Source organism: Enhydra lutris, unplaced genomic scaffold (genome assembly GCF_002288905.1).
Source record: "Enhydra lutris kenyoni isolate GAN:26980312 unplaced genomic scaffold, ASM228890v2 scaffoldscaffold21, whole genome shotgun sequence".
Classification (NCBI taxonomy): domain Eukaryota; kingdom Metazoa; phylum Chordata; class Mammalia; order Carnivora; family Mustelidae; genus Enhydra; species Enhydra lutris.
In genome coordinates, this window is record NW_019154105.1 from 141,835 (window position 1) to 163,452 (window position 21,618).

The following is a 21,618-nucleotide window of genomic DNA, read 5'->3' on the forward strand; positions in this document are numbered from 1 at the left end:
TAGTCTTTCTTAGTGTGTATAAAACCTCATAGATGTTCTTTTCCTCCTCCCCCTTTTTCTCTAGGATGTTTGTGTAGAAGAGGAGAGGAAGCTTACATGATCTCCTTGCAGAACTAAAGAGGAAAGCCTAAACATTCACACAGATCCTCCTACTGTCCTTTAGCTCCTCTCATGTCTCAGATCATGTCCCAGGCCACTGTTGGAATCTTAGACCTAAGTGCGCATCTGGCAAATAGATGACTTAGTGACCCACTGTGCTACCCAGACTTGAATTAGAATTAGACTCTAACTGGCTGTGTCCACGGTGCACTGGGGATGCTTACAATTAATGTTGATGTATGTATAATTATACTTACCGTTATGAGAAGATGGATCTACAGAGTGGGATTTGAGTTTTCCTTCTTAGGAAACTTTCTTGAGACTGAATTGCAGGAGGGGAAAAAATGCCTTTTTTTTTTTTTTTTAACTCCACAGAATGGCAACATACTTGCTTAACATTGAATTCTGTGCAAGAAAGAAAAAACTTAATCTATTCCTTGCCAACGAGTGGTGGAAAAACCCTTGTGGCGGAAATTTTAATGCTGCAAGAACTGCTTTGCCGGCGAAGAGATGTTCTAATGATCCTACCATATGTGGCAATTGTCCAAGAAAAGGTGTGACTGTTTTTTAACAAACAGCATTTGCTGACATTTTCACATTAAAATATAAAAAGTAGCATAAATGTAACAACTTTTCATTGACTGAGAAGAGGTAGAGGATATTCTTAGGATGTGCAAAAGCAAGTGTAGGACCTACCAAAAATCACTTCTAATACTAATTACAACAAGAATTTTATTCTTTTTTCTAAACTGGCAGATTAAATTCCATTTTAATACTGATATTTAATATATTGATATTCAGCCTGCCTTTTCAAGCAGAAAGTAACCAATTATTATCAAAGTAAGTGAATTATTCTGGGGTTTTTTTTGTTTTGTTTTGTTTTTTACATCCAAGGAGACAGTTGAAATTTATTTCCACATCGATTATGTAGTTTAAAAGTTACATTCCTTTTGCAAAGAGCCACACATACTAATTATGACATTTCTTAGATATAGATGTCTTATCTGTGACATCTCACTCATTGGTATTATATAGTATTTCAGATTTTTTAAAAAATCAACGTGAGCACTTGGTAATTGAGTTCTTAATTATCTGATTTTTTTGTATGTTTATTTTAACTAATATTCTAGATTTCAGGTTTGTCAAGTTTTGGTATAGAACTGGGCTTCTTTGTTGAAGAATATGCTGGAAGCAAAGGAAAATTTCCTCCAATTAAAAGAAGGGAAAAAAAATCTCTATATATTGCCACTATCGAAAAAGGACATAGTCTGGTAAACTCCTTGATTGAAACTGGAAGGATTGGCAGTCTGGGTCTGGTTGTTGTAGATGAGGTTGGTAACTGTTTTTATAATTTATCAACATTTTTATTATACTAACATTAGTATCTCCTTAGTACCTCTATGAAAATAAGTAACTTGTTTTAATAGATAGACTATACAGATGAATACATTTCATGCATGCTTGGTAATCTTAAATTCAGTTTTGTGTCAAGTGTTTTTTGAAGAGTGAATAAATGTCTGTATGTATTCAATTTTATAATGGTATTTATGAATTCTAGATATGTCAGGATGTTGCCCCCAAACCTCATTAACCAAAATATCAGTGATACAGTGCATATGTATTCTGGTTGCTATATCCAAAATGCTTAAGAGTTATAAAGCAAAGATTACTTCATTTCATATAAATACATGCATGTTCTATATAGGCATTATATGCAAATTTACTTTTCTTCCTCCCTTCTGTTTTTAAATCTCGAAGTTGCACATGATTGGTGAAGGGAGCCGTGGGGCTATCCTGGAAATGACCCTAGCAAAAATTCTCTACACTAGCAGTAAGTATTTTTTTCAAATGTGGTCCCTAACTGATTTATCCTCAGGAGGCCTATGAAAGACTTAGTTTTATCACTAGCTAGACGAGGTACCCTTGGGTAAGATACTTAAGCTTCCTTCTTTGGATTTTTATTTCTAAAGCAAATTTAGAAATTTTGGTTGGAAAAATGGGTAGATGAGCAGAGCCGTGAATATGAAGGAGATTAACATCTGGACATCCCATGTTATCCTCCACTTACCAGCTGTGCATGTGTAGGCATGTGACTCAACCTCTCTATTCATCTGCTAAATGGGGATAATGGTACCACCTTGGGGGATTGCTGGGGGATCGTATGAGTTAGTGTAAAGCAGTCAGCACTTGCTTAGCACGGAGCACTCAATACGCGATTGTTGCTGCCGCCTCCATCAGTCTCACCCTGGTCAGACCAGGAGAGCAGTGAATGCAGGTAGTCACTCGAAGAGCTCTTTGCAACATCGGATGGTCTTTCGATATTTGTTCTGAATGTCTTCTTTCCTATTTATAGATACACTATTGCAATAACTTACTAAGTTATATATTGCAATAGTTTATTTATGGAAAAGTTATAAGGGTCAAATATTAAAATTATTTTTAAAATTTTGATAGCAATGGTATCTAGACGGGTCGTGGCACTTTATAATGATTCATTAAAAAAAAATTACTGAGTACCTACTTTGTGCCGGGCACTGTTCTTAGTGCTAAGGATGTAGCAGTGCGTAACACACAAAAAAATAACCCTGCCTTCATCAGACCTGTATTTTAGTGAAAGTGAGCAGACAATAAGCAGATAAACAAGAAAACATACAGTGTGTCAAATGGTGACAAATTCTGTGGAAAAATAAAAAGCAGAGGAAAAGAGGAGAAGCGTTGCCTGTTTGTCAAATCCAGTGCACACTGACGGTCCTTGTCTTATTTTCCTTCAGCATTTGATTGTTTATCAATTTCCTTTCCTTTGAGCGCTGAAGCACTCTCTCTGTGGGGATCGTGTGTTACCATGACAGATAGCATAGCGTGATGGCTGAGGACGGGCTCCAGCTGGACTAAAATCCTGACTACTTTTAACTGCATATGTGACCTTGAGCAAGGTCTCGCAACTGGGCCTCTGTTTCCTTATGCATCAAAATAGATGATAGTGAAATGGGCAAGATTTGTGAGGGGGAGTAAGAGGTACAAACTTAGAGTTATAAAATAAGTCACGAGGTTGGGAAGTACAGCCTAGGGTACTGGTCAGTAATATTGTAATAATGGTGTATGATGACAGATGGTAGCTGTACTTATCGCGGTGAATAGCGTGTCATGTCCAGCATTGTGGAATCACCGTGTTATACACCTGAAACTAATACAACACTGCATGTCAGCTATACCGCCATAATAAAGCATTTTTTTAAAAAATGGATGATAGTAATAGGTCCTGCCTACTGAACTGCTCTCCTGTGGAAGGCAGCCATTTCATACTGCCCAAGAGGACATGTAGTTTCATGAGTTTTACTCCACCTTGGTTTAAAAAGAAAAAGAAGTTGACAACCTGATAGCAAGATCCCATTAAGGGCTTTATTTGGCAAGTGTTCAGGACCCATTCAGCCCTGCATCCTACGCTGTACCTCTGCCTTTAGGCACACCTGTGGCACATGTCCTAGCTCTTCATGGCAGTGGTCCAGAGAGCCAGCAACAAGCGTATTTCATACTCATTATTGTTGCTTAGAAGTCTTGTTGAAGATGGGACTTTCTGCCAAGTGTGAAATTCTATAGAATTCCAAATAGTAACTTTCAGGTCACTGCAAGTTTTCAGTCTTTGCCAGAATAATACTCTGCCAATATCTTTGTATTTTTCTTACCTCCTAGTCACTCCCTCCTTTTCCCAGATCACTCAGGAAGAGTCCTGAACCCAGAAAGGTTACTAACTTACTATTATGTTACACCAAGTAACACATTTTCCTCGCTCCTTTGGATTTTTTTTAGAAACAACTCAGATTATTGGCATGAGTGCAACACTGAACAATGTTGAAGATCTACAAGAGTTTCTTCAAGCGGAATATTACACCAGTCAGTTTAGACCAGTATGTACCTAAGGTTTGCACTGTATGGATTTGTTACCTATCATCTCACTCAGAAAGAAAAGAGGAAACGAACCAGAGAGTAGGGAAGGGGCATAATTCCCCCGACCGTGGCTATACGCTAATAAGAGTTTGTGTATAGAGAATATAAACTCCGGGGTTAGGGATTGTGGCTCAGGTCACTATTGTGTCTGTAGCACCTGGAACAATGCTTTGGCCCATGGCCCTTCAATGAATACTCACTGAGTGAAATTTTCCAGATCATTCTGTTTTCCCACTTCTTAATTCTGTAAGGTAAATTTTTTTCATTTGGTCAAAATTCAGTCATGTTTTGAGTTATTAGCACATAAAACCGTTTATCTTGAAAGTTAAGATGTTTTCAGATATTTATGCTTCTGGTAGTTAACAATGCTCTTTTAATAAGTTAAAATGTCACGTGGATTTAATTTAAACTCCCTAGTAATGGTATTCCCAAAAGACTTAAAGTAAATAAATATAATTCACAGTTCTCTGAAAGTAGCTTATAATGAACATATACTCTGTCTGCGGTACTAGTGTGCATGCATGGTCAGTGTCCAGATAGCTTTTCAGAAAGTAATTATGAGAATCACCAAATTTTAATTTGAAATTGGATGTTTTTGCATTTGCACCAAAGAGAATTTTCAGCAGATACTTGCTGACTTCTTTTAAAAATGCAATGAACTGTATTTATAAACATTTTTTATAGGGCGCCTGGGTGGCTCATTTGGGTGACTATCTGCCTTAGGCTCAGCCAGCATCGGGCTCCCTGCTCAGCGGGGAGTTTGCTTCTCCTCCAGCTCTGCCCCTCCCCACTGCTCACGCACACTCTCTCTCTCTCTCTCTCTCTCTTTCTCAAATGAATAAAATCTTTAAGAAGATTTTTTTTGTCTACAAATACTTAAATTAAAAATAATGTGATATTTACAATTAAAACTCATGACTGATAAGACAGAAAATTTTAGATCTGAGGAATAACACAAGAATGTGAACATTGACTTATTCTTCTTGTGACAAATACAGAAGTGTCTGCTTTCCTTTTAGACAGTGCCTGTTCAAAAGTATTTTTTTCAAGGATAATAATCTCCACTTTGATTGAAAGGGAAAAAGAAAGTTAAAGAAGTGGTAAAGAAAAAACTTTTACATTGAAGCATGTTTTACATACCTTAGAAAAGCTACAGTTTTTCTGTAGTTGTCCATTTTTAGAACATTTAATAAGATTTAAAACTCTGGAAAGAGGAATTTGTATGTGGTATTAATTGCAAATGTCTTTCCAATCCAAGGTTGAATTAAAAGAATATTTGAAAATAAACGATGCCATATATGAGGTTGACGGCAGAGCTGAGAACGGCATGACTTTTTCACGTCTCCTTAATTGTCAGGTAACATTGATAACCCTTGAATATGAGGTTCCTACCCTTGGTGCCCTAAGAGATATTTACGAGAAGCAGCTGGTGCCTGACATCTATTGCACACCCTACAAACTACTGGTTCAAGGTAGTTTCCAGCTTGGACATCAGATCACACTGTGTTCCTTTCTATGATATCAGGTCTTAGTGAATTGGTTTGTTTTTTGCAGTCACTGTAAACAAATACCATGTGAAATCAGTGTGGGATAGAAAAAGAGTAGCCGTTTCCAATCTGATTCTAAGATCTGAAAGACTGTGCAGTGCCCAGCTGTGCGCACATCCTGTCAGTGGGCTGTTATGGTTAAGAATGAGACAATATTTTCTTCATTCAACTGATGCATATTATTTATTCAAACGGCTACTGAATTGTGAGGAAACACATACTTAAGTTGTATGTACCTAAATACCTAAGAAACAAAGCTGTTAGGTATTTCTTTTGGCCCTGGAGCTCCATGAACCAAGAAAATCTGCAGACCTCCCCCTTAAATGTTCATTCATTCAGCAATAAGTACAAAACGAGAAGAAATTTTTGTGGGTTATGTAGTTCAGATACTGGGTACCAGAATGTTAATGTCTGCTGTGTTAATGTTCTGTGACTTGTATTAAGGATATTAAAAAGGGGAGAAAGGGATTTTACAATATTTTTAGAATTCTGTAAAGGTGTATTATTCTAAATCTGTATGTTGGTTTCCAATAAAGTTGAAGAAAGTAAGATTTTTTAAATTTAAAAAAATTTTTTAAAGATTTATTTATATATTTATTTCATAGAGCGAGATCACGAGCAGACAGAGAGGCAGGCAGGGGAGGGGGAAGCAGGCCCCCACTGAGCAGAGAGCCAGATGTGGGCCTCAGTCCCAGGACCCTGAGATCATGACCTGAGCCTAAGGCAGAGACTTAACCCACGGAGCCACCCAGGCGCCCCGGAAGTGAGATTTTTACGTAATTTTGTGTTTTTAATACTGTATTGTTAAATAATTTTGTATTTTTGTATTTTTCCATATGTTGGGTTCCATGTGTCTGCTTGACAAATACATTTTTTATTTCTGAAAATTTATACTGTAGTATGATTGAATCTATGTTTTTGAAAACTATTAGTAATAGTAAAAGTATATCTTGTTTATGTGGTCCTTTGGCTGTTCTTAGGACCAATCTGAGTTTCTCTCTGTGGACTTCTTTGCTTTGCTCTGATAGAGATGAACATGCAGTGGGGTTATTAATAACATTTGCTATTTTCACTTCTTTAATTTAAAACCAAATACACCTAACAAAACCTTAATGACCTAAAAGTGGGACTTAACATTTTGATGTTTCATCTGGGTTTCATCTTTTCTTTTAAATGATCAGATTTATTAAATGAGAAGTTCAAAATCACAGAGCACTCTGGTAAATGACAGGTTTTCATGGTTGCTAACTAACTACCTTGTTCCTACATCTCATTGTACAGTATTCTGATACTCTGAAGAAGATGGATCCCGATCACTTGCTAGCATTGGTGACAGAAGTCGTTCCCAATTATTCCTGCTTAGTTTTTTGTCCCACTAAGAAGAACTGTGAAAACGTAGCAGAAATGATATGCAAATTTTTAAGCAAGTATGTTAATCTTCAAAAAATATTCTGTTGTATTTTATTGTGGTTTCCATGCTGTGTATTCTGTTTATTCAACAAGCACTTATTATTTCTTGTAGAATGTTACATTAAGTTGCTGTACTAGATTCTAAGGGCCCTAACCCTGAAGAAAGTGTAACCGTGAAATTCATGTCTGTGAAATAGCCAAAGAAAAATTCCAAGACTACGTGAGAGGGAATGCTGACCAGTGTAATGACTTAGATCAGTGATTCTCAATCTTGACTGCAAATGAATCCTCTCAAGGGCTTTTAAAAATCCAGGGCCCAGGTTATATCCCAGACAAATCAGACTCTCTGCGGGCGGGACCCAGGTGTCATTATTTTATAGAACTTTCCGGGCAGGTTCAGTATCCAGCCAAGGTCAGGAACTGGCTGTGGCAGAGGATCAGTCACTAATCACTGCAGATATGAGTCATCGTCTGTTTCAAAGATTTTACTGATTTATTTGAGAGAGACAGAAGCAGAGAGAGAGAGAGAGAGAGCAGCACGGGGGGCGGGGTGCAAAGGGAGAGAGAGAAGCAGACTCTCCGCTGAGCAGGGAACCCGACTAGGGGCTCAATCCCAGCACCTTGAGACAGTGACCTGAGGCAGAGGCTTCAGTGACTAAGCCACCCAGGTGCCCCACGAATCATAGTTCAGTTTAACCTTCTCTGTAATTAAGTACTGTTGCTTCTGTTTTCTTAGTAAACTTCACACTTACGTGGACATTTAAATTGAATTTCTTAGGTAATTAAGTAATTCATTAGTTTGTAATTTGATAGTATTTTAATATTGGCTCTGTTATATTCATAGAGATAAGTGTAAAGTGACCTTGAGTGTGAACAGTTGAGTTTTTTTCTGTACCTTCGTGCCGTGTGTAGTTTCATCGGATTTTTCAGACTTCTTTTTGGCCCCCTAACCAGTGCTGTATTACCATGGACCATTATTACCCTGGATTCTAATTTAGGCAGCTCCCATCTCCCCTTCCAGTCCTGCTGTCATGGATTGGTCTGATAGAGTTAAATTTATTGACCAGCACAAAGATCTAGATGTTTGGGATAGAGTCAAGGAGTTTTCCATTTTGGTAACTAATAGTCTGCCTTTACAATGATGATGTTGATTATAGAAACGTAAGGAAATTAAATTGTCATTGAGGTGGTCTCAGTAAGTCATTTGTTTTCATAGACTAAGGGAATTTTGGCACTGGCTAAGTGATGTGGAGATTTAGAGACTAACATTTGACTGGAAGACTTGCACTTTATTAGTTATACCCTTGAATTATTTTGCTTGTTGATGGTAATAGTTTACTTGGATCCTAAATGTTGATATTTAACAGTGAAGCACTTAAACATCTGGTTTTCCAGGACCCTTAGTTAACAAATTGTAATGGATACTTTTTTTTTCTTTTAAGATTTATTTATTTATCAGAGAGTGTGCCCGAGCCGGCGCAGGGGCAGAGGGAAGGAATCTCAAGCAGACTCCCCACTGAGTGCAGCCCCTACACAGGGCTTAGTCACATGACCCTGAATGACCTGAGCCTAAATCAGGAGTCAGATGCTCTACAGACTGTGCCACCCAGGCACCCCAATACTTGATACTTTCTTTTTTTTTTTTTAGATTTTATTTATTTATTTGGCAGACAGATCACAAGTAGGGGAGAGGCAGGCAGAGAGAGAGGAAGGGAAGCAGGCTCCCCGCTGAGCAGAGAGCCTGATGCGGGACTCAATCCCAGGACCCTGGATCATGACCTGAGCCGAAGGCAGAGGCTTTAACCCACTGAGCCACTCAGGCGCCCCTAAAAGTCATTCTTGACTTAGAAGTCAAAGGTAGTGACAACTATAAAAAAGATGATAATTTTCCTTGCGATTGAGAAAGTCACTTGGGAAAAATCTGTTTCAGTCTTTGCACTTAAGCAGACACAGCGCCTGTTCCACTGCTCAGGCAGCTTTTCTGCAACAGCTTCGCACACCACTCACAATAAGGAGGACATCCCAGGACGCCTACAGGATACAGTGGACATCCCAGGACGCTCAAGAAATCATGCTTTACAGACGTGGTTTGGGTCAGAAGCCATTTAGCTCAGGATTTTACTTCAGCTACATGTGAATTACAGAATAGTATTAAATAGTATGAGTAAAACATGATTCACCATTTCTTAATCGATAGCCATAAAAAAGGGTGCTAAACTATACTTGGAATATTCAGCTTATGAAAGCAGCAAGTAATATGCAAAATAGATTTTAGAGGAAATTTTCCTTCAGAAAGTATTAAGTCCTATTTCTTTAAGAAAGTATCAAGTAGGGGCACCTGGGTGGCTCAGTGGGTTAAGTCTGTCTTCGGCTCAGGTCATGATTCCAGGGTCGTGGGATGGAGCCCCACATCGAGCTCTCTGCTCTGCGGGGCGCCTGCTTCCCCCCTCTCTCTCTGCCTACTTGTGATCTCTCTCTGTCAAATAAATAAATAAAATCTTTTGGAAAAAAAAAAAAGAATGACTTTTAAACACCATTTGCCGACAACTGCCAAAGCTCTAGTCATATCAGTTTCCCTAACAATCTCCCCCAGAATGATACCACTGTGCTCTCTCAGTGTAGAATTCAGGCTGGGGTCCAGCTCACTTGTGCACCCTTACTGCTTTACCCCGCATTCCCCTCGCAGCTCCCCCGGACGACTCTCTTTGTCTGTGCTCTGAACTTGTTGTGTCTGTGCCTTCGATCATGCTTCCCCTTCTGCCAGGAAAGGGTGCTCCCCTGCCCCTTCACCTGCACCTCTCTGACACGCCCTCTTCCAGAGCCAGCTCAGACCTCTGCTTCTGCCGTGACCCCTTCGCCGCGTAACCACGGCTTACCGGTCAGCTATCAGTAGTGTCTCCATTCTCTAACGTTATGTGGTGATCATCCATATTTTCACCCCACGTAGGACGTAATTTCTTGAGAGGAGTTCGTCGTGTACATCCCTTTCATGACCCCACACACTGACTGGGAAGTGGTAACAGAGTTTGCTGCTCCCTCCTCAGCCGTCACTTCTCATTGCCATGTCCACGACTCCTGACCACGCTCTTCCCAGTTCTTCTTTGTTCTTCTTGTGTTCCTTGCACCCTGTTTCTCGTCTTCCTGTGACATCACTGGCCTCCTGTGGGTAACATCAGAGTAAGAGAGCCAGGGCTCTCCCTTATTTCCACGAAGCACCCTGAAACAGAGCGCGCATCGTAGACTGTGTCTTTTGGTGGCTGGTATTCGAAGTGAGTGAGTTATTCGTTGCACTTACTCTTTCAGTCCTTTCTCTCTTTTCTAAAAGGAACTTTAATAGGTGCTTTTAAATGCAGAGACGTTGTGGGATATGACTGACGGTTCTAAAATACTAGTGTTTAGACAGTCTGTGTTTTACATTAATACATGTGATTTGATTGTAAGTAGGTTTCCATCTTGAGAGAAGAACATTTATGACTTGGAATTTTTTAAAAATTCTATAATAATCATCAATAAAAATGTATATTCTAGTGAAAAAAATAATGGTAACATCTACAGGAGGTCTCCAACCCTAGCATCCATGGATTCATAGGCAGTATAAGAATGAACGTCAGGAAGTCCATGAATTTATAAGCAAAGTGTTATGTTTATATTGTGTTTTTTTTCCTTCCTTAGAGTCAATCAGATTTTCATAGAGTTCTGTGATCCACAAAGAGGTTGAGAGAATGCCCAATAGTTAATGAAATCAGAATCAAATTCTAAGAACATTTTGTATACTGAGATTCATGAAAGTAACGTATTTTTAATAAAGAATGTTTACATGTATCTACTAAAATTAAAACAGTGGGCAGGTTGTCACTCTAAGGTCGAGGGTTTATATTTCTAACAGATCTTTTTCCCTAGGGAGTATCTGAAACACAGGGAGAAAGAAAAATATGAGGTGATTAAGAACTTGAAGAGTATCAGCGGTGGCAACTTGTGCCCCGTCTTAAAGCGCACCATCCCCTTTGGTGTTGCTTACCACCACAGCGGTTTAACGAGCGACGAAAGGCGGCTCTTGGAGGAGGCATATTCCACGGGAGCTCTGTGCCTTTTCACCTGCACGTCCACCCTGGCAGCAGGTGTGAATCTACCAGCTCGAAGGTAAGGTAGCCATTGGCCAGGCTCAAAACTTTTTAATTCTTAGCTAGCTAGGAGTGTGTTTTGTTTTTTTTTTCTTTTTAAGATTTTAATTATTTATTTGACAGAGAGAGAGATCACAAGTAGGCAGAGAGGCAGGCAGAGGCAGAGGGTGGGGGGAAGCAGGCTCCCCGCTGAGCAGAGAGCCCGATACAGGACTCGATTCCAGGACCCTGAGATCATGACCTGAGCCAGAGGCAGAGGCTTTAACCTACTGAGCCCCGCAGGCGCCCTTTGCCAGGAGTTTTTGTTGTTTTATTCCTTCTCAGGAGTGGATGAGAATTTATCAGACGTTTTTTCATCATTTGCTGAATTGATAGTTTGGTTTGTTTCCTTCAGTTTATTTATTTATGTTTTAAGATTTATTCATTTATTTGAGAGTCGGGGGAGGGGGAGGGAGACACTCAAGCAGACTCTTCACTCAACACTGAGCCCAATGCGGAACTCCGTCTCATGACCCTGAGATCAGGACCTGAGCCAAAACCGAGAGTCTGCTGCCTAACCAACTGCGCTGCCCACGTGCCCCTCATTTGTTTCCTTTAATATTTTAATGAAAAGTAACCAGTAGATTTCCTGGTATTAGAATTACTTCTTTGGGGTTCTCCCTATCTGGTTCGACGTTAGGGTTTATTTTTCTAGTTGCAAACAGCAAGCTCTACCATTTTTTATGATCCGAGTTTATTTAACATAGGTATTTCCTTGAGCTTAGAAAACTCATCCATAAAGACTTCTGGTCTAGTATCTTTTCCAGAGTAGAACTTTGACCATCTTTTCAGTTATTACCCAAGTTATGGGCTTGTATAACTGATGTCTGCTCTTTATAATTTTTATTTAAAAATTTGACTTTAAAATTTGTGACATTTTTTCAAAAGCTTGGGTGATTTTTAAAAATCATCCACATTAAAAAACATATGTATTTTCTGTTGGATACACAGTTTATACAGCTCCATGAGATCACAGTTATCTGTGTGATCAGCTCCCTTGATCTTCTTACTATCTGTGATTCTTCGATCTGTCCATCTCAGGGATTGTGTTAGTCTCCCACTGTTACTATGGAGTTGCCTTTCTCCTTTTTGCATTTCTGGAAGTTTTTGCTTTGTATTTCAAAACTGTTTAGGTATACACAGGTTCATTTCAACGATCTTACTGCTGAATCATGCTTTTTATCAATATAATTGGTCCTTGTTTTTCTCACTGAGTGTTTTCACTTTGAACACTAGGATTACGTTTTCCTTGCAGAGTATATCTTTCTTCACTCTTTTATTTTCATCTGTCAGTTTAAATTTTCCATTTTTCAGACAATTGGAGAATGAAAAAGGAAGTTAGATATCTTATTTCTCTTATCCCAGTTGTTACTCTTAATTGTAACAGCTGTAATCAAACATGCTTTTCTGCCATTTTAGGATTAATCAATGACTGTTTCCCCTCCGGAACATAACCGTAGTCTTATTCCTTGTGTATTCTCCTGTAGTGCCTCATGTATGTTGCAGCTATCTGGAGTTTTAGTGCCAGATTTTTAATTGCATTTCATCTTATAGTCCGTAATTATTTAAACCTTCCTGTAAATTATACTTGTTTTGTTGCTTACTGCTGCCTCTTATATCCCATGTCTTCCTTCTATGATTTACTTTTTATTTTGCCATCCTTGAATAATTCTTTTTATTTTTTTTAAGATTTTATTTATTTATTTTTTGATAGAGCATGAGTGGGGGGCGGGGCAGAAGGAGAGGAACAAGCAGACTCCATGTGGAGCGCAGCGCCCAGTGCGGGGCTCAATCCCATGACCCTGAGATCGTGACCTGAACTGAAGTCAGACACTTAACTGACTGATCCACCCGGCACCCCCCAATTAAAGTTTTTTAAGGTTCTTTCTGTCCCTGTTTCTGTCAGATGTTCTGTGTATTCTGCCTCTTCTTTATGCCCTTAGTTTTCTCCAGGTGTTTGTAACCTTGGCTGTCTACTGAGGTTCGTAAAGGAGTAGGCTGATTAGCAGATAGGTGACATAGGTCTCTCACTTCTGAACAGGAAAGCTGGCTACAGGCTTCCAACTACGTTAGCAGAATTGAAATTACCATATTTGTGGGTCAAAAACAGTCGAAACCTGCAATGTTACATAGTTGACAGTAACATAAATTAATAAATATGCATATGTTGGTGATGCATGATCCTATTTTTCATTTATGGGGTGTAGAATCAGTCTTTGGAGGCTGTTGCTCTAGTAATAGTCCAGCTCTGTAGGCCAGCCAGCACATTCAAAGCATGTCCTGGTAGTTACTAGTTTTGTGTGTTGAGGTGAACCACTTAGTTTGTCTGTGCTTCACTTAGCCCCTTCGTAAAAATTAAAGTGAAGTAATAAAGAACGTTGTTACCAAGAATTTTGTTAGAATTACTGATACTGTACCTGAAGACTCTAGGACGTCACCGGTTCTGGTTAAATGGCAGTGACTTACTTTGAGTTAACATGTCATTCAATTTAATATCACCATATAATGAAACTAAGAATTAAAAAAATAGGCAGTATTATAGAAGGAGTATCACTTTTAATTAATATTATCAATTCCATAGAGTTATTTTAAGAGCTCCCTATGTTGCGAAGGAATTTTTAAAGAGGAGTCAGTATAAGCAGATGATTGGCAGAGCCGGCCGTGCTGGAATAGATTCTGTTGGGGAGAGTATCCTTATACTGCAAGAAAAAGACAGGCAACAGGTAATCGTCTGGCTGTTGGTTTGTTGTTTTATCTTTTTTTTTTTTTTTGGTCTTCGGTCTAGCCCTTTTATGATATCATCTTTTAAAAATTAGTTATTAATATTTCTTTCAATAATGTTTCTTTCTCCTCTATGATTAGGAATGACAAAGAATAGTTTGAATACTTTTGTAGTTCAGGCAAGCAGTGAAAAGTATTTTCCTTATTTATCGTTCTTCCATTTTCGTGAGAACACCTGCTAAATTCTTATTTGTTTCTCTTTATGGCCTTAACACCCCCTGTTTCCACAAGATCTATGCAAAATATAAAATTTTATATGGAACACTTAATTTTCTTATAACAACACAAAACATAATATTGCTTTAACTTTTGTAGGTATCAGAGTTAATAAGCAGACCATTGGAAAATTGTTATAGCCATCTTGTTCAAGAATTCACCAAGGGAATCCAAACTTTGTTTCTCTCTTTGATTGGTTTGAAGGTATTTTTCATTATTTTTAAATCTTATTACCATTATCTGAGATAATAGCAATTTAAAAGTTATGAGAACTGTAAGTATGAAAAAAATGCTAACTTCTAATCTAATGTGGAAAAGAAAAATCTGACATAAATCTGAATCTAGATTTATATGTCCATTTTAATGCTTTGAGTTTTATAAAATATGAAAAATGAGCAAATCATAACTGCACATTATTACAAGTGAGAGACTTTTTTGTATACGCTGGGGGATGTAAGAAGCGATAAGGACATAGGTCCTGATGTGGGATTATCCATCATCTCTATCCTGGTTAAGAATAAGATTCACCGGTAGTCCTGTGATCATTCTAGGATATTGTAAACATTTGGGAGATTAGTATAGCCTTTATCAGGCAGAAAATTTAAAAAGAAAAAGGCACAGCAGGAAAACACTCTTTTTCTTAGAAATTAGCTCTCTCTTTTAGGGTTACTCTTGAGTTAAACTTCTTTTTTATGGTTATACTTTTTTTTTTTTAAGATTTGTTTATTTATTTGAGAGAGAGAGGGAGAATGAGCTGGGGGAGGGGCAAGGGGAGACAAAATTTCAAGCAGACTCCCCACTGAGCCTGGAGCCCAATGCGGAGCTCGGCAGGGCTCGATCCCATGGTCTTGAGATCATGACCTGTGTGGAAATCAAGAGACAGATGCCTGGCGCACCTGGGTGGCTCAGTCGTTTAAGCATCTGCCTTGGGCTCGGGACATGATCTCAGGGTTCTGGGCTTGAGCCCTGCCTCGGGTTCCCTGCTCATCGAGGAGTCTGCTTCTCCCTCTTCCTCTGCCTCTCCATCCTGGCTTGTGCTCTCTCTCTCTCTCGCTCACTCACTCTCTAATAAAATCTTTTTTTTTTTTAAATATTTTATTTATTTATTTGACAGAGATCACAAGTAGACAGAGAGGCAGGCAGAGAGAGAGGGGGAAGCAGGCTCCCTGATGAGCAGGGAGCCCGATGCGGGGCTCCATCCCAGGACCCTGAGATCATGACCTGAGCCGTAAGCAGAGGCTTTAACCCACTGAGCCACCCAGGCGCCCCTCTCTCAAATAAATCTTTTAAAAAAAAAAAATCACTAACCAGCTGAGCCATCCAGGCACCTCTGTGGTTATTCTTAAGTAAATTTTAATTTTGTGAGAGGTCATTTGGTTGTAAAGTGGCAAAGCCAGGGTTTGAATTTGTTGTTCCACGACAAAACCAATGCTCTTGGGGCACCTGGGTGGCTCAGTGGGTTAAGCCCCTGGTCCTGGGATCAAGCCCTGCATCAGGCTCGCTGCTCAGCAGGGAACCTGTTTCCCCCTCCCCCTCTGCCTGCCTCTCTGCCTGCTTGTGATTTCTCTCTGTCAAATAAATAAATAAAATCTTTTAAAAAAAAAACAACAACAACAACAACAACAAAAACAGTGCTCTTAACCTGTCATGCAGTCTGCCTTCATTAACCCAAACGGTTTAGGTGAAAATAAAAGGAGAGATTAATGAACAAAAATACCATAAGTTTTGATTACCTTGTAGATGTATAGTGGCAACATTCCCTGGCAGTTCAGAATAGTGAAAGGTGATAAGGAAGAAAAGGAATCAGTGCTGGGTAGTGAAAGAGATAGAAGTTGTAGATCTGCAGAGGGAGGGAATAAGCCGCTCAGAGTACTTCACGTAGAATTGATGGTGAGAAAGCTTAAGGCAATGTGAGGTGACAGTCAACAGAATAGATTGTGTAGCTCTAGACGAGGGCTGCAGATCCTGAAGAGTTGAAAACTGGGTGGGAAAAGGTAGGCCAGAAGTGTGCTGTAAATTGGGTGAAATGGGAGAGCATGTTTAAATTGCAAACTATAGGGGCGCCTGGGTGGCTCAGTGGGTTAAGCCTCTGCCTTCGGCTCGGGTCATGATCTCAGGGTCCTGGGATCGAGCCCGCATCGGACTCTCTGCTCAGCAGGGAGCCTGCTTCCTCCTCTCTCTCTGCCTGCCTCTCTGCCTGCTTGTGATCTCTGTCTGTCAAATAAATAAACAAAATCTTTTTTAAAAAATAAATAAATAAATAAATAAATTGCAAACTATAGAGTTGTGACACTATCACTTGTCAGTGGAGAATTAGTGACATGTGGTGGTTGAGAGCAAGTCCTCTGATATCACACATGGCTGTGTCCCAGTCCCAACTCTGTCTCTTACTACTCTGCTTAAGTTATTAGCTGTCTCTTAGACTTCCCTCAGTTGCCTTATCTGTAAAATGGGGATAATAGGGTAGAGCGGTATTGAAAGACTAGTTTAGGAGCAATTGTAGTAATCCACATATAATGTAATGAGACCTGCAGTAGGAGGGTTGCCAAGGAATTAGTAAGGGAGGGAGAGCTCATGAAGATCACCAAGCCTTACTACATTTATATATTCAATAAGGTAATAGACTCAGAGTCGGTGAGTAGTGTAGCATCATTCAGCGAGTTACGATTTAGATTGAACTATAATTTAGGTTCCTGCCTTGCTGGCCTGTACTCTGTCCAGTACACCATTGTATGTGTAGAATATTCCTCAAATGCCCATGAAATATCTCACCATTGTATACCGTATTCTGAGACCATAGACAAATATCAATACATTTAAAAGGATTGAAATCAAATATAGCACGGTATCTACTGGAAGCAATTATAATATACCAGCAGTAATAGAAGGGTACCAGGAAATTACTCAAATATTTGGAAATTAAATAAGTATACCTTGACCAAAATCACAAGGGATATTAGAAAATATTTCGAATGGAAAGAAAATGAAAAAAGATGTATCAGAATTACTGGCATGAACCCAAAGAAGTGCTTAAAAGGACATTTATGGCTTTAAATCCTTGTTAGAATACAAGAAAGATCCAGATTCACTGGTCTAAGTTTTACTTTAGGAACCTGGGTGGGGGGCGGGGGACTCAAAGTAGAATAAAGGAGATAATAAAAATAAAAACAAATGAAATAAAAAGTAAATAAACAGGAGAAAAAATAATGAAACTACAAGCTAGTTTTTTGAAAAGATCAGTAAGATTATTGACTGAATTCATCAGAGGGAAAAGAGAACACTTCACTTACCAATATTAGGGTCATTCCTAATAGGGTCATCACTGAAGATCCTAGAGATAGTAAAGCTATAGTAAGGAATAATCCTTGAAATATTATAGCCTTGAATGCTAAAAAAATGAATTCAACTACAAATATTCTCGGAAGACACAATTTCCAAAATTGACTGAAGAAGTAAAAAGTTTAGTCCTAGATCTATTAAAGAAATTGAATTTATAATTTAAAACTTGCCACAAAGAAAACTCCAGACCTGACTTCATTGGTGAATTCTATCAAACATTTAAGGAAGAAATAATATCAATCATACACATATTCTTCCAGAAAGTAGAGGAAGAAGGAATACTGCTCATCTCATGAAACCAGCATTATTCTGATACCAAAATCAGACAAAGATGTTACAAGAAGAAAAAACTACAGGCCAGTATCTCGTAAAAATAGATAAAATCCTATCCAAGTATTGGTAATCCAGCAACATAATCAGAGTTTATTCCAGTAATGCAAAATTAACATTCAAAATTCAATGTTACTATTCATTTGACAGAATTCAACACCCATTCATGATAAAAACTCAGCAAACTAGGAGGAGAAGAGGTAAAGGAAGTTTATTTAAAAAAAAAAACAAAACAAAACTGGGGCGCCTCGGTGGCTCAGTGGGTTAAGGCCTCTGCCTTTGGCTCAGGTCATGATCCCAGGGTCCTGGGATCAAGCCCCGCGTTGGGCTCTCTGCTCATCGGGGAGCCTGCTTCCTCCTCTCTCTCTCTCTGCCTGACTCTGCCTGCTTGTGATCTCTGTCTGACAAATAAATAAATAAAATCTTTAAAAACAACAACAACCACTATAGGTACCATCACACTTAATAGTGAAAGATTACATGTTTTTCCGTCTAAGATCAGGAAGAGAAAGGAGGTCTGCTCTCACCCTACTTTTCAGCATATATTGGAATCCTGGCCCATACAAGACAGGAATGAGGGCATATAGATTAGAAAGGAAGAAGTAAAACTGTCTTATTTGCTGATACTAGGTTCAAGAAAAATATCCAAAGGAATGTAGGGGAAAAAACTATAGAGTCTAATCAGCACTGTAATAGGATACAGGGTCAGTGTATGAAACTCAGTTATATTTGTATACTCAACTACAAATAATTGGAAAAACAACTCCATTCATAATAGCATCAAAAAACATACAGTACTTAGGGACAACTTTAATATGTGTCAGATCTGTACACTGAAAACTGTAAAACTTGAGAGAAATTGAAGGAGACCTAAGTAGATGGAGAGAGGTACCATGTTCAAGAATTAGAACATTCAGTTTTGATCAGATGTTACTTCCCAACTTGGTCTATAAATTTAATGCAATACCAGCCAAAATCTCAGTAGATTTGTTTGTAGAAATTGAAGTCTGATAGAATTTATTTGGAAATGCAAAGGAGTAGATTAACCAAAATTCATTTTGTGAAAAAATGACAAATTTAGAGTGTTCACACTATTTCAAGAACTAACTATAAAGCTTGAGTAATCAAGACAGTGCGATACTGGCACAAGGATCATATAGACCAATAACAGATCAGTAAGTCCAGGATTAGGTCCACGTATGTGATCAGTTAAAAAAATGATCGTCTCTACACTCAACGTGGGGCTCGAACTGAGGACACCAAAATAAAGAGTTGCGTGCTCCACCAGCTGAGCCGGCCAGGTATCCCTATGTATCGTCAGGTTTTAGCAAAGGGTGTCAGGATATTTAAAGGGACAAAGGATAGTTTTTCTCAATAAATGGGGCTGGAGCAACTAGATATCTATATAGAACAATAACAAAAAACTAACCTGTACTCTTACCTCACACTAATTTTGTCAAAAATCATTAATTCAAAGTGGACCATAGACCTAAACTTAAAGGGAAGAACGTATAGGGAAGAATTTTTTGTTACCTTGGGTGATTTCTTATGTGGGAAGCAAAAAACAAAGACCATGAAGGGAAAGATCTATCAAATAGACTTCATCATAATTTTAAAAATTATCTTCAAAAGACAGTGCTGAAATGAGAAGGCACAGGACATATAATACATACATCTGACAAATATGTATATGAGATAGGACTCAGAAAAATGTAGTGGAATTGGGAGGGAGTTGGGACTCACTTAAGACAGACGCACTCAAGTAACAGACTGGGAGGACGGACTTGGCCACAGGGGTATGGTTTCATGGGCCTGGCAGTCCAAGATCTATGGGACACAAGAGTTGCATTTAAATTCTGTTTTAACGGTTGAAGTACAACAGCAAGAAGTCTAGGCAGGAGATTAGCAGGTGGGCAGCTGTTGTTCCAAGCCTACCCACAGGAGACAGAACTCAAGAAACTGGACCCATCCATGAAGAGGTCAGGCCACCAGGGTTCCTCTTACACCTTGGGGTAAGGGCTCACAAGGGGGCTGTAGTCATGGAAGAAGGCTGGAACTCTAAACACAGTGGAAAGTAGGAAGACCGTTAGAGTTGGAATTAAAGCAGCAGTCAAGTCCTCTGGACAGAAACATGCAGCTAGAAGAGAGGGGAGAAGCAAGAAGGGCAAGGTCTGTGACTTGGGCAGTGAGGTTGGGGGCAGGAGGATACAGATGAGCACCCCTGGAGAGACTAAGTCCTTGCTTTGGTGGAGGAGAAGGAAACTCTAGGAATTAATGAGAGCACTTAACAAGTTGGGCCACAGGATTTGGGGAGCCTCCAGTAATTTTTTTATCACAACCATGTTTCAGACACTGTTAGACACTATGTGTTTTATCTCTGATCCTTGCATACCTTCGGATTAAGTAATATAATTCCCCTTTTACAAAAAAAGACTGAGGCAAAGAGAGGCAGGTTCTGTAGGCTGCTTGTAGCTTTATCCCTGCTCCTGGACACGGGTCCGTGCTCCTAGTGTCTCCTGTGTGGGTCAGTGTGGTTGTCCCCTCACTGGTCTGACTGCCTTGCGTCCATTCTGCCATGCCTTCCCACGTCCCCTCCAAATGATCATTCACGCAGATTGGTCTTGTCAAAACGTAAACTCAGAATGTGCTGCCCATCTCTACTTAAAATTTGTCCCATTGGTTTCCCATTGTTTTTAGGATTTAGGAAGCCCAAGTTCCTTGTCATGGTCTACATGGTAGATTTGGCCTCTGCCTGTCTGCCTTGTCCTCTCACCAGCCTCCTTGCACTCTGCACCCCAGGCACACTGGCCTTCTCGGTCCTTCCACACCAGTGCTCACTAAGCCTAGGACTCGCCCATCTTCCCCACTCCATCTCCCGTCTCACCCTCACGCACTCGACCTGGAGGCTTCACTTAACCATCCCTCCTCAGGGAAGCCCCCCTGTGCCTCTATGTCCAGTCAGTTTACTGTATGCTTGAGCGAACCACGTTGCTTTAGTAGAACCTATCAGTTTGTAATTATATGCTGGTTAGTGCAGTGATCCCTGTTGGAATGTAAGCCCTGTGCCAACAGAGCCCACGTTTATTTTTACTTGTCCCTGACTCCCAGTGCCTAACACAGTTCCTGGCATGTGGTCGGTGCTCTGTCAGTACTTGAACGAATGAATGGATTGACTTGGAGTCAGGCATGGGTGAACCTGAAGCTTGGGGCAACAGTAGAGAATCTAGCTTTGAGAAGCTGTGGAGGCCAGAGACAGAGGCTAGACCAGTGGGTGTAAATCACTGTGCTATAAGATTTTCATAGAGGGATAGAAAGATAACACGATGGTAGCTAGAAGGATCAAGTATCCCCAGTGTTAACGGAAATCAACCAGGTAGAAAACAATTCAGCGACTAAGTTCATTGATAATCTACACACTGAGAATCAGTCTAGAGTATCTTAAAACTGTAATTTTGTCCTAATTGAATATTATATTTAGAATGAATTTTGGGGTGCTTGGGTGGCTCAGTCAGTTAAGGGTCCAACTCTGGATCTCAGCTCACGTCATGATACCAAGGTTGTGAGATTGAGCCCAGCATCGGACTCCCCACTGGGTGTAGATCCTGCTTAATATTCTCTCTCTCAAAGAATAATAATAGTAATAATAATAATAATAATAAAATATCAGAACATTTCCAAGAAAGTGAATTTTACTAAAAGGAGGAAAAGCAATAGAAAATGTCTATGCCTCATCATGGTTTTTGTTAACCCTTATTTGGGTTTGGCATCCAATGACTACGTTTTCCAGTTGA

At 39.4% G+C, this 21,618-nt stretch overlaps 1 protein-coding gene across 11 annotated transcripts in view; it reads left to right on the forward strand.

The window, feature by feature from the left end:
• The window catches only part of LOC111149354 (helicase, POLQ like), a 45,999-nt gene that overhangs the window by 5,677 nt on the left and 18,704 nt on the right, over positions 1 to 21,618 (forward strand). For 5 of the 11 annotated variants that reach the window (XR_002640760.1, XM_022506351.1, XM_022506350.1 and 2 more), the window contains exons 3-11: positions 475 to 653; positions 1,230 to 1,430; positions 1,858 to 1,930; positions 3,907 to 4,004; positions 5,303 to 5,401; positions 6,873 to 7,018; positions 10,902 to 11,141; positions 13,743 to 13,884; positions 14,258 to 14,362. Coding sequence is in view for 9 of the 11 variants with exons in the window: in XM_022506351.1 (XP_022362059.1) it covers positions 475 to 653; positions 1,230 to 1,430; positions 1,858 to 1,930; positions 3,907 to 4,004; positions 5,303 to 5,401; positions 6,873 to 7,018; positions 10,902 to 11,141; positions 13,743 to 13,884; positions 14,258 to 14,362 (1,283 nt within the window). In the remaining 2 variants the exon portion in view is untranslated. The other 6 variants (XM_022506354.1, XM_022506355.1, XM_022506356.1 and 3 more) reach the window with 6 other exon arrangements.